This window comes from Narcine bancroftii, chromosome 9 (assembly GCF_036971445.1).
Source record: "Narcine bancroftii isolate sNarBan1 chromosome 9, sNarBan1.hap1, whole genome shotgun sequence".
Lineage (NCBI taxonomy): Eukaryota > Metazoa > Chordata > Chondrichthyes > Torpediniformes > Narcinidae > Narcine > Narcine bancroftii.
The window spans coordinates 51,171,368-51,184,099 of NC_091477.1; the positions used below are offsets into that span (position 1 = coordinate 51,171,368).

Consider the following 12,732-nt stretch of genomic DNA (forward strand, 5'->3'; position numbering starts at 1 on the left):
GATAGCTTGTGCTCTAATATTCTACTTCCCCTCCTCTGTAAGGTCGTTGCTCAGATATGTCAGGCACCTGAGCCAGTCCTCATGCATGCCTTGGTAAGATGTGTTCGCAGCTCATTCATTCATTCTCAGATGGGGCGACTGTTCCTACGATGACCCCGAGGAGATTACTTGGGCTTTTGAACCACTGCAAGGGGTTTACTGAAAGACCATCACAAAAACGGGCAACTTGAATGGCAGGAGACCAGAACGCAGAGCCAGAGGAGGTGGCGGAAGCAGATGGTAAAGGCACATTAAAACGGGCATGGAAGGGAGGGACATCATATACGGGCAGATGGCTTTTAGTTCCATTTGACATTATGATGGGCACAGGCATCATGGGCTGAAGGGCCTTTTCCTATGCTACACTGTTCTCTGCCCTAGAACATCCTACTCAAGCCACGTGGGAGCACCTGCAGCAGAAGGACTGCAGGCAATCAAGGCAGAATCTCATCACCACCTTTGCAAAGGAACTGGGGACAGGCCTCATCAACATCCTGGAAACGGGCAAGTTTAAAAACCCTGTCTCTTACCGATTGGTGGGTTTTGGCAGACACAGTCTTCACTGCATCCGGATCCCAAATTACCAAGTCGCTGTCGGACCCAACTGCCACTCTGCCTTTTCTTGGGTACAGGTTGAAGATTTTGGCAGCATTGGTACTTGTTACAGCCACAAACATGTTCTCGTCCATTTTACCAGTCGCCTGTTGGAAAAAAATTCAATATCTCAGCATACCATTTCTCTACGTCTGCAGGGGAGGGGAGATGGTCACCTCAATAGCCCAAGGCTTTTGGTCCTGGGGTTGCTTTGTGAACAGACAACAGCTGGAGTGCAAAGCACTCAAGGAATGATCAATTTGCCATTCATTTACTCTCTTCTACTGCACTGTTTGTGCTTTGGTGCATGAACAATGAGAAATACAGAGGAAAAATGCTCTGGAACAAACTGTCTTGTACATGAAAACTTGGAGTCAGTTTTCAACTTGTCGCCTAGGTACAGGATCGATGCAAGGCATCTTGGGATGCTGTTATGAGCATCATGTCTGTTTACATCAGGGTAGTAATCCCATTCGGATCCATATGTCCCAGATGATCTTTTTTTAAAAAAAAATAAGGTTTTCATATAGATACAAAAGCTCAATTCATTGTGCCAACGAGCAATATTTACTTCTACATTATCCTTCAAGGTAACCGCAATACATTTCCGCGCTACCGCTACTACTAAACGAACAAAAGCCATCTGAAACTTGTCCAACCCCAAACCAATCAAAGATACAGTGCAACCCAGCAAAAAGATTTCTGGGTTTAATGGCAATTTAAACTTAAATAGTTGTTCAAAAAATACTCTATTTTTTTTCCCCCAAAACGGTTGAACTCTATCACAAAGCCAAACTGCATATAATGTTCCAATAGAACATGTAATCCACATCTAAAACATGAATTAGAATTACTAAATCCATATCTTTTCAATTTCTCAGGAGTCAAATATAACTGATGTAAAAAATTATAATTAACTAAACTACATCTTACATTAAGTAATTTAGTCACCCCGTCTTGACACATAACTTCTCAATCCTCCTGAGGTATATCATAAGATGAATCTTCTTCCCATTCATTTCCAGATATATTTTAATTTGGTTTATTCATACTATCTTGTAACAAAGCATACAGATCAGAAATAAAGCCGTATTTCGAGCAACTTCCAAGCACAGATTTTTTTTTCCAGAATTTTTCTGCACATTTTCTGCATTGCTTTTCTCATCATTTGTTTAAATTAAGCCATTCTTTTTACATATACTGTGTATTTGGCAGATAAGATGACACTTGAAGCACTCAAAAAAAACACCACACCCCCCCCCCCCCCCGGCCCCCGGCATCAAAAAGGGTCTTCTTATAGTCCAGATACAAAAAAGTGACCTGAAAATTCTGGCCGGAAAAGCAGGCTGGTCTCAACTGCCACCAGTCCCTGACCACTTCCCAGACATTCCCCACTCCTGCCCAGGAGCCCGAGGCAACTTCCTCGATGCGGGCAGCACCGCACCTGATGTTGAGAACGGAGTCACCATCGACAACTCCGGACGCAGCCGATGCTGAAGACTTGGACCAGCTCCGTTTGGCATCTTCCCGACCAGAAGCAAAGATTTCAGGTTTTTTTTTTACTGTTTTTAAAAGTACTTGCTGCTTAATTTACAGATTTGTTCCTTGGTGATTGGGGTGTTGCAAAAAAGTTTGGGTTGTTGCTGGGAAGCCCGGACACCAGTCTCCGGCATATTCCTTGTGCCGCTCTAAGGGGTCAAGCAGACAATTGCTGGGTTGTCTTATACTACCAATAGGAGCTAAAGCTATGAAATTCAGGCTAAAATTGGGACCCGTCTTATCTGCCAGAGCTACCATACAAGAGCACTGGCTGAACAGGTTTTGATGTTTTTAATTTTTTTTTTAAACATTAAAAAAGTTGTCCAGATTAAGAATTAAATGTCTAGAGGAGCAGTTGAAATGGGTAGGGAAAATTTTCAAAAGGAATTGCTTGATTAAGTAGCTTCATTAGAGATACACTGTGCTCTATCTCCAAATTATGTGGTTCTTTTCAGGAATTTATCTGGCACTAGAAGGCCCAGTGGTTGCTTTCTGTGTGCAGCAGCGTATCAAAGGTACATCACTCAAATGATAGCAAATGGATAACGAGCACCGGACTGAAGGGCGCTGCTGGCCGACAGCTACAGAAAGGGCCTCAGGTGCCCAAGCACGACTCGTGTAGCAACACATCCACCTACCACTGCCTTGTCCCAGATAATGGACATGCGCTCCTCAGCTCCGTTTGTACCCTCGGGAATCTGGGTGAAGTCATCTTTCCCAATCGCCTTCTGCGCTGTGCTGAATGTGCAGTGGGCGCTTCCCACTATCTGCAAGTCACCGCTAGATAAAGAGCAGACAGTGTCACTTCACACGTCAAGGTGGTGGCATTTATATTTCATCACAACATGGCCCTACAAACATTTACGGGCTCTTTGCGGTCTAATGTGATAATGTACAGGCCTGGACATACTCAACGTGGAAATGTACGTCTATATTTAGGCAGCAAAGTGAATGGGTTGCTCATGGAGTGTTCGCTGACACCAAAGATTCAGTCAGGAGGACAACACTGCAGGGAAGCAGGCGCAGCATGCTGATTTTGTCTCAGTTCTGACGTGGAAGGGGTGACTAATGAAGTCTCAATCTCCACTGGTTATGAAAATTATGTTTCATTTCACAGATTTCAGACATCATGATTCAGAGAACCCATAGGGTGGATTCAAAGAGGCCATGGGTGCCAGATGTGCGAGATTACCATAAAACAGACCAGCTCTTCAAGAGTGCTTGTGAGACACATTCAGATGCACCCTGTTTGCTAAAATGAGAGAAGTCAAACGTATCAATGAAGACACTTCCCAGGGTACGAAACTAATTAAAATTAAAAGAACTGTCCAATGACGCCCCTCCAGAACTTTTCTCTGCACTCACTTGCCTTTTCAGAATGAATATCTGACCATCTCATTCGGAAAGTTGCACTTGGATCTGCTTCCATCAGTCTTTCAGCAGTATTTTCTCAATCACAATGCCCCTCAGAAAAAGCTCTCCTGACCTCAAAGGGTCACTGCTCCCAAACCATCCCCTCTTTACTGATGATGGGAGGCCTGAATAATTTTCTGCCGTTACTCTTTATATAAAAGATTTCTTGATTCTGCAGTGAAGTGACTCCCTCCTGATTTCTTCTGCAGATGAGGCCCTCTGGTCACTTACCTTCCTGGTCATTTCCTTCTATTTCTGTCAACCCTCTGTTTAAATGTTGAACAGCATTGCTATACATCCGTTTTACCTTCTCCAAGCCAAGCAATCCTAAGACCCAAAGCACAATTTTTGCCTGTCCCTGTGTCTGACACTTTTTGGTTTTCCTGTAAGGGATTGCCAATTAGTCAGGACTCAGAAGGCAAAATGTCAAACAGAGTGTGATTAAGAGATTGGATGACAATCGTCTCCTCTCTCCAGAGTGACATTTCCACACCAGGGTGACCACACTGCGGGGCATACTATTTGCATGTCGATGCAACACAAGCCCATAACTGTGCTGTTCTGTGGTACACCCTCAGGAGAATCCAACTCGCCATGTCGTTGATTTGCATCAACTTCCACCCAGAGTTTGTAGGCTTCAGCTTCATCTCACTTCCTGGACCCCGAGAAACTCCAATTCCTCTCCCAGTCACTTTCCTTACACTGTCAGCTTTTGCGTTCCCTGGTATCAAATTTAACATCCATTGCCTGACCCCTCCTCACCTTTCCCTCCCCACGGTTTGAAGCCAAACACTATCGACTGGAGGAACTCCAGTGGATCAAGCAGTAACAATGGGAGAAAAAATAATGGCTGTTGATTTGAGCATTGATTGAGAATTCTTTACCAAAGTTAACAAGGCAAACATTGAAATGCAATCCAGTTTTGGTAGTCAAGATATTTTTGATTAACTTCATAAATGACCATTAGAGCACCCAACTCAAATCTCAATGCTCCTAAATAGGTATTTTACTGGTTTGCATGTTGATTTAATTGTTTGGGGATGCAGCAGGGAGTAATAACTGATTTGGTGATGGTAATGTATAAATTATTTAATCAGAGGCAGAATGTGCTGTAAATGTTTCCACTATCAATTAACATTTTCCATTCAACTGGTTACACAGGATATGAGTTTAAAGCCTCTCAAGAACATAACTAAAGAATTTTCTTTCAAATGAAGTGTAACACTCAGTTTTAGTGCTGTAGACACCAAAGGTAGAATAGTAACGTTAATGTCCATCTAGAACCTGTAAACTTGACCTTCATGCTGATTCCTCCTTATCAAAACCCATCTGAGATCACTAACAAATTCACCCTAGTTTTCCTCCCTCTCCTACACCTGAGATACCCAAACAGGTTGTTTCTCATTTCTTCTTCAATATGGAGTACCTTCTGGTCCCCCACTTTCGACAGGGTAGCAACGAGGCCAGATGCCTCAATTCTGAAGCAATGGAAAGGTCCTCAGAGACACAAAGGGACCTGAAGTGGTCAGTCCTGGATATGACGTCACCTGGATATCCTGCTTACCGTAGCAATGTTTGACATTTAACATGACAAGAAAATCATTTTCTTTAATTGACACCAAAATCCACACAGAATAAATTCCAGCCTTACCTTGATAAGAGGGAAATCAGGTAATCAGGAGTGGTGGGATCTGGGCTGAGTGGTGGTGAGGTCACAAAAGCTGCAGCCTTGGCCCAATTTTTGCTCCAATAGTGTGTTCCATCTGTGCCAAGGCTGGCACTGATTGGCTCTCCAAACACAACATTTCCTGCCAACCAGAAAAACAAGAGTCACGTCGTCAAAACACTGCACTTCCCCAAGTGAGTGGAAATGTGCATCTGGCCAAAAGGCCGGATCGGAAAAGTGGGCCCCACCTTTTTTCTTGGCTTGGGCAATGATGTCTGCTGCAGTCTTACTCATTACTTTTGTGACATAGAGGGGACAGTTGGTCTGGCCAGCGATCGTGATGGCACGGAACACAGCTTCTGCTTCCAGCTGAATAACACAAAACATCTGTTACAGGCCAGATCCTCGTTCAAAAGAAGCTTTACAAAACCCGGTCATATCTCATTTAAAAAGGGCAGTGCATTTTTGAACACTAGCCACTTGACCCCCATCCTCCCATACCATCCAATGCTGGTGCAGCAACATGAACATGGAATTTGTACAGCAACTATAATATAGTACAAATACCAGACAAAATAGGACACCAACCAGAGTGCCAAGCTCATAGCTGCAGAAGCAGTTTTTGTGGAACATTTTTAAGACCAACTGAGGGGGGAGGGAAAAAAAATCAAAGAACTTTCAAAGCTTTGTGCTAGGTCAACTATGGTGGAGCCACAGAAAGCCAGAAAAGTTGAGATGACAGCTGTAGTGGCGAAATAAGGAAATTTATGCTGAAAGCTAAACTCCATTCATAACTATCCCGGCAGCAGAGGAGAATTTAAATGGTAACAGCAAATACTGGAGATATTCAGAAGGTCTACCTTTACTTCAAATTTCCAAGACCTGTAGTTATTTTGATATGCAGGGGGATTTTGCAAAAAAAAAAATCACTTTTATTACCAGCTCCAACCTGAATTTTCTCGATGGCCAGGTTTGCAATCAACGTAGAATTGATTCACACTAACAAGAGCCCGACGGAGTAAAGACAAAGGCAGCTCAAGTTCAGCAGGGAAGGTGGTACAATGCAGCTCAGCCCGTTCAGCTTACAGTTGGATTTTGACAAGTGCGGCCCACAGCATTTTGCAGAGTCATGAATGAACATTGATCCAGTTTAAGGAAGATTGATGACAACAAGGTAGGTTTCAGGAAAGGTGAGAACCCAGCAAGGTTTGGATAGGATCTGGGAAACCTTATGGTCAAAGGCAAGGTAAAATAAATCTTAAAATGCACAGCGGCTACCTGGTGGGAGAATGAAGAGATGCAGAAAGTGAGCTCTTTGGCCCATGTCAATGTTAATCTTTTTGCCTGTTTGCTCTCATTCGGTTTACCTCCATTAGGATGCTTTGATGCTTTCACTATTAAAAGTGTTTGTCTACACGTCTCAAAAACATCATGCTTATAGATTGGACCAATGGAAGGTGAAAGAGATTGGATTGAGAGCAGGGATATCAAAAGATTCAACTCTGAAAGGAAGGCATTATGATATGTGAATAGGGTAAATAGTGGCCCTTCTCCATGGATTGTCCACTTGTCGTGGTGGAGAAACCTACGTTGTCCTGAGACCCTGAGAGTGATGCCATCTGGAGCTATGATCCTGGTAGGGCCATTCATGGAGGCGAGGGCGAGGTCCCTGACAGAGAACAATCCAACCAAGACCTCAACGTGGAGCAGGTAGACAAAGTTATTTGGAGCTCAACTGCTGTGAAGCGGACAAAGGCTGAAACAAATCTATCAGCTCCAATCATCGTGGTTTCCGTCCCATTGGAATTAATTGGTTGATTTGTGAAGTCTCATGTGCCTCTTGGAATGCAACATCAAGGACACATTAAACAGATACGCACACCAGAGTCTTCACTCTGTGGAAAATGGAATGAACTCCATCATCCTTAACATCGAGATAGTGGCCAAGGCCCAATGTTCGCCAATAAGAATGAGAGTGGCGGGCAGGAAAGACTGTGGTGAGGGTAAAGTACTGAGTTTTTCAAAAGATACATTTTAAGTTTGGATAAGATGGGCTGAGTAGCCTTATGAAAATCAGAGAATGACTGCATGGAAGGAAGAGGCTGAATATGCCAGAATTCAAATCCAAAAGCAAGATATTGTTGAAGATGGAAATCCTGGGAGTAACTGCCAGAACAATGAAGCAACCAAGTAACAAAGTCAGCACCATCCACAGAGCAAGAGAAAAATTAAACTATACTTGATGCCAAGCCACAAATCAGCAGAGCAGGCTTTAAGAGGCATCTGAGAAAGAGAGGTGGACAGTGATGGGAACGCAATCATGGATCTTTAACTCCTGCAAATGGAGGACAGAGGCCAATGATGAAAGCCACATAATAAGGATGGCGACTTTAGCTTGCACCTCCATAGCAGTGGAAGAAAACAATACTATGGAGGTGCAGCTCCTTAGACTGGTCTTCCAAGGGAGCCTAGAGCTGCATATTTAGCATGGGGTTAAGTAGGATCCCACATTGAAAACAAGAACATATTGCAAAGTATCGAGATGACTGGAACATTATTCTTCCTAAAACCTACTGTGTTTTTCTAATGGGGGAAATATGTGGTTCTCAACCTTTTTCTTTCCACTCACATACCATTTTAAGTAATTCCTATGCCTTCATTGCTCTGTGATTAGTAAGAGATTGCTTAAGGTGGTACATGAGTGGGAAGGTTGAGAATCACTGCTCTAGACCCAATTGCTACTGAAATATTTTGCTTGAGAAAAATTGTCCTTGGCCCATTTCCTTTGGAGTTGTGAAACCGTGCACATAACGAGTCAATTAGTGGTTTTCAAACTTTTTCTTTCCACCCACGTACCACCTTAAGCGATCCCTTACTAATCACAGAGGACTGGTGGCATAGGGATACTTGAAGTGGTACGAGAGTGGAAAGAAAAAGGTTGAGAACCACTGGGGTGAAGTCTTTATATACTCTTAGTGGCTCTAGTTTAAGAGATCATCAAACACCTACCGGGTGTAGGTTAAATTTTGCAGCATGGACTCATTGGGCCGCATTGGCCTGTCAGAGTGCTGTTTTTAATTTTAAAAAATTACTTAATAGGTGGTGGCAGATACTTGATTCCAAATGATTTGCAGGGTCAGTTTTTCACTGAACAAAGGTTTGTCAGTTCAGTTCCAAGGTGAAGGACATTGCCCTCCAATAGGGTGACAATTAGGCTTAATCTTAACATTTTATGTCATCTCTAAACTAAGACTTGCTTTTGATGCTTAAAATACACAATCTCTGCCTGCACCCAGCATCTGTGGTTGTACTGAATACCTAACATATCATGGCAAAATACAGTCATCCAATCTGATAATAACCATCCACCATAATTGATTTGATTACTCCCCCCCCACCCCCACTCAACATTTTAACGTGCTCCTAAATGCTACAGAAACCACAATCAACTCATGACTAATGTGGAATCATTAGCTTAATCCCAGCGGAGTATTTGGTTTAGCACCCAGCTGGGGAACCTCAACCAACATCTGCACGATTGAGCTTGGTTCTTGAATGGAACTGAATGCTTCTTAAGTATCTGGATAATGTTGATGCAGGACCAAAGTTCACCATCCTCCCCCCCCCCCCCTCCCCATAAAACCTTCCCCTAAGTAGGATGTAGAAAAACAAGGTGCCTCAAAATGAGAAGTTATCCATGAGTTCTTCACTCAGAGGGAAATTAATCATTGGAATTCTCCACCCAGGAGATGTTGGACATTCAGAAAATGTCAGGATGTGGGGTGAATACAGAGATGTCGGGTAACAGATAAACTGTGATTTTCATTGCATGGTGGAGCAGCCAACCACAAGGGACAAATGGTCTATTTCCATTTATCTCGATGTTCAGGGGGAGAGGATTACTCCACTGCTGAGACAGCCAGCCACTCCAAGCACTGCCCGTGGGTCACATGTAGCTGCTTGTTGCACATGTCCTGTGTACAATGTAACAATGCCTACATAGATATTCACTGTGGAATAAAGGCTGCCACCATGCTTCATTTCTTAGTTTACATGATGCAATGATATCATCCATGGCAACAGGATGGCATTCCTGACAGATGAGCTGCTCATGAACTCTGGACTTCATCAGGAATGGAGTCATACTTTAAATCCTGGGCCCTGCTGCTCTCTAATCAGAGCTTTCAACAGAAGGTTTTTCCCTTTTCATCACTGTATCCTGAAGACAAATTTGATCAGTTTCTGTTTATTTTATTTTCCTTCCTGTAAGAAACTCGAACCTTTTATGTCTCCTCGTTCTTCATCAGCTTTCTCCCAACACTCTCTTTAAGCTACTGACCCAGTACTGTGTTACAGTAGGGATAGTCAGCCACTCAAGCTATGCTCCACTGACAATTCTCCACGAGTTTAAATGAAAATGCCCACCCAGAGTCCCGACAGCTTCTCCCCCTTCTTTCTTGTAGAAGGAACGCATGGGACTCCAAGCATCTCCCGCAATGCACCAATTAACTCAGCACTAGCTGGGGATTAACTTTGGACTCTAACCAAATTAAGTGACTGATGGAACAGGCATTTCTTCTTGAAATAGTGCATGCACTATTCACCTGTGAAATCAATGAAAATCAAGTGCAACGAGAGAGCGCCCCTGGGAAAATCTAGCATTAATACTCCTGAAATAATGAAGAGAATTCTCGGTGGGGCATTGCAGCTCCCTGCAGGACATCCTGATCATATGTGATGTTGCGAGGAGGATTAATTAAATAATAGTATATTCATTGCACTGACTGGAAAATTAGCTCTTGGTCTGTTGACAGGTCCATAGAAACTTCTACTGGGTGAAACAGTCTGATTCTTTCTGCTTAAAGAGGCTAAAATGTTATACTAACAATGATGCCAGCACATAAAGTGATCAAATGGATTTTAAAATAGCATACTTCTATTCCTTTCATAGATATCCCACTTTGCTTTCTTTTCCTCATTTCCCAATTCTACTCTCTTTTTATAAAAAAAATCTTTGTTATTTGCCTGTTTATATCCATCATTTACCTTAATCCCTGAGCCTTGAAATTATTTCCTTTAATTTTTATTCATCTTACCCTGGTATTTTCATTTAGCTGTTCAATTTTCTTTCAGGGCAATTTCTGGCCAATTTAATGCAAATGCAGGTAATTTTTTCCACCCTCCCTGTAGAAGTGTATTCAGCACAAATTGCAACCCTGCAATCTTCTTCATTAGCTCAAGTTACATGAAAGCTTCTGCTTATGAAACTGGCTTGTCCCAGACAGAATCAATTTGAATGTTTTTTCTAATTATGCTTGTTTGTAGGTCTGTGAGGTCTATTAATTTTTTAAATATATGCCTGAGAAATGTTACTCATTAAAAACAAATGGAATAATTTATTTTGGCAATTTCTAAGGAAACCAGCAGGACAATTAACACTTTGTTGGCACATTCCCCCTCTGAACCAGTGTGCTATCCATGAGCCGACATGACCTTCATATGAAAATAACGCAGGGTTTTGCTTTTCCACGTTATTTTAGGTTTACAAGGATTTTATTTACAAATAGTGCATCAGGCAATGAATAAACTTATCTTTTCTATTTTTTTTGGGGGGGGTCAATAGTTTGAAAAAATATCACTCTTCAATGTATTTGTAGGAATTTTTATGAAACCAAATTTTTAAAAAAACTGATCCTGCTCACTCACGCAACGCATTAAGCAACAAGCTAGTCATATTTTAAAAAAAAATATTCAGAGCAGTGCAGCTCAGAGGATCCCATTTGTTTCACCCCAGTTTTTATGTGGCAGGTACAAACCGGGGCGGGGTGGGGTTCCACACGATGGAAACCAGCCTTAAAAGGTTGAGTTAATATGTTATGTAAATGTATATTTTGGTTCTGCATGGTTAACATTCTGGTAATTAGGTTGTAGGACTGTGACCTGGCACAGCCCCAATACTTCATCCTTTTGTGTTTGCATTCAAACAATAAGGAAGGGCTGCCAAGCAACCGAGCTGGTCGGTGAGCTGCACAGCCTGATAATGGCTGAGTCATCGCACACTTCCCTCAGCACTGAAAGCCCAGAGGCTCGCTGCTGCCCGATCATAGTCTGGGGGGCTTCTCCAACCTGAAACATTAGTGATACTTGCAACACCACGCCCCATTCTGTAAAGAAAGTGATAGGAGGCGGTTCACTGATTAAACACAGCTGAAAAATATAATTCTCGGGTCTTCCAAGGATTGCCAGTTATTAGGAAGTTCCAAAATTTCTGTGAGACAGTGGAGTTCTTGACATTGTTGACCATCATCAAGCAGCAGCACTGACGAAAAATAGATCAACCCTTAGAATGGAGCAGAGTTGTGGGCAAATTGGACTGAAGAAATTGCAGCAACAAAAACTCTAATCGCCCTCGGACTTGTTCCCTTTCAATGCTTCTGGTTAAAGTGCAGCTTATTGGTTGAGGTCCGGAGAGTATTTAACTACAAGACCATTTCCCCCCCAATCGTACACATACAAAGGTTGTAATGTTGGAAGAACTAAAAAGGTGTTTAGCTCATCACCTCCTCTGGTCGACTAAGCACGTGTCCCTCTGGGCCACTGATCCCCATCTCCAGCAAGTGCCTTTGTTCCTGAAAGACAGACAGACATGAGCAGCTTCAGAACTGATGAACTTGATTGACCAGAAGGATTGAACTGAAAACTGGAACACATGTTGTGGTGCGCTGAGGTGGCAGCGAGCAAGCACAAAACTCAAAAGACTATACAATGGGCTTTATTCCAGTCAAAGTCTGAACACCAGTTCATGATTCGATGGCTCCCGTGTGACTGGCTCAGGTCTATATTCAGATTGGCTGATTGACAGCTGGCCAGGTGGAATCAGCCTTTAGGTGGTCTTCCTGCAGGTACAGAGATCACCCCCTGCAGTTGGGTGGTGGTCGTACCACCACACAGGCTCCTAGCTGTAAATATTGCCAGTCTCTTACCCCAGTCCATCCAGGCACCCATCACCTCTACTTCCTTAGAAGCCTAAGAAATTAAGAAAGCATCCCACCTCTGTGTGGAACCCTGAATACTCCAGCTGCAAATTAAGTACAAGGGGTTGTGAATGTGGTTTATGCTATCACATATCCTCTTCTCTCTGTTAACTCCGTCTACAACTCCCATTACCTTGAAAAAGCAACTAACATTCTGAAAAAAACTAATCCCACCCCGGCCCCATTCTCTTCCCGCCAGGGAGATGATTCACAAGTGTGAGGTCACACATCCCCAGATTCAAGGACAGTTTATTTCCTGCTGTTACTAAATTCCTAATAAACACCAAAATACTAAAATTATGCTGCCTTTGCTCTGTATCAACCGATTTCCCTCTGCAATTCTGCACTTTTGGACTGTGTCTTGTTGTATGATGTATTCAGTTAAGCAGGAAAGTCTGCAGACGCTGGGGTCAATGCAATATACAAGTGTGTTGAAGAAATTTACCA

The 12,732-nt window shown here is 42.8% G+C and overlaps 1 protein-coding gene across 3 annotated transcripts in view; it reads right to left on the bottom strand.

Moving 5' to 3' along the window:
- Positions 1 to 12,732, bottom strand: part of LOC138743634 (dihydropyrimidinase-related protein 3-like) — a 198,683-nt gene that overhangs the window by 59,290 nt on the left and 126,661 nt on the right. For all 3 annotated transcript variants that reach the window (XM_069899160.1, XM_069899159.1, XM_069899161.1), the window contains exons 7-11: positions 11,812 to 11,880; positions 5,500 to 5,620; positions 5,237 to 5,393; positions 2,811 to 2,952; positions 570 to 740 (exon numbers count right to left, since the gene is read on the bottom strand). In XM_069899160.1, the coding sequence (XP_069755261.1) occupies positions 570 to 740; positions 2,811 to 2,952; positions 5,237 to 5,393; positions 5,500 to 5,620; positions 11,812 to 11,880 (660 nt within the window). The remainder of the gene's footprint in view (positions 1 to 569; positions 741 to 2,810; positions 2,953 to 5,236; positions 5,394 to 5,499; positions 5,621 to 11,811; positions 11,881 to 12,732) is intronic.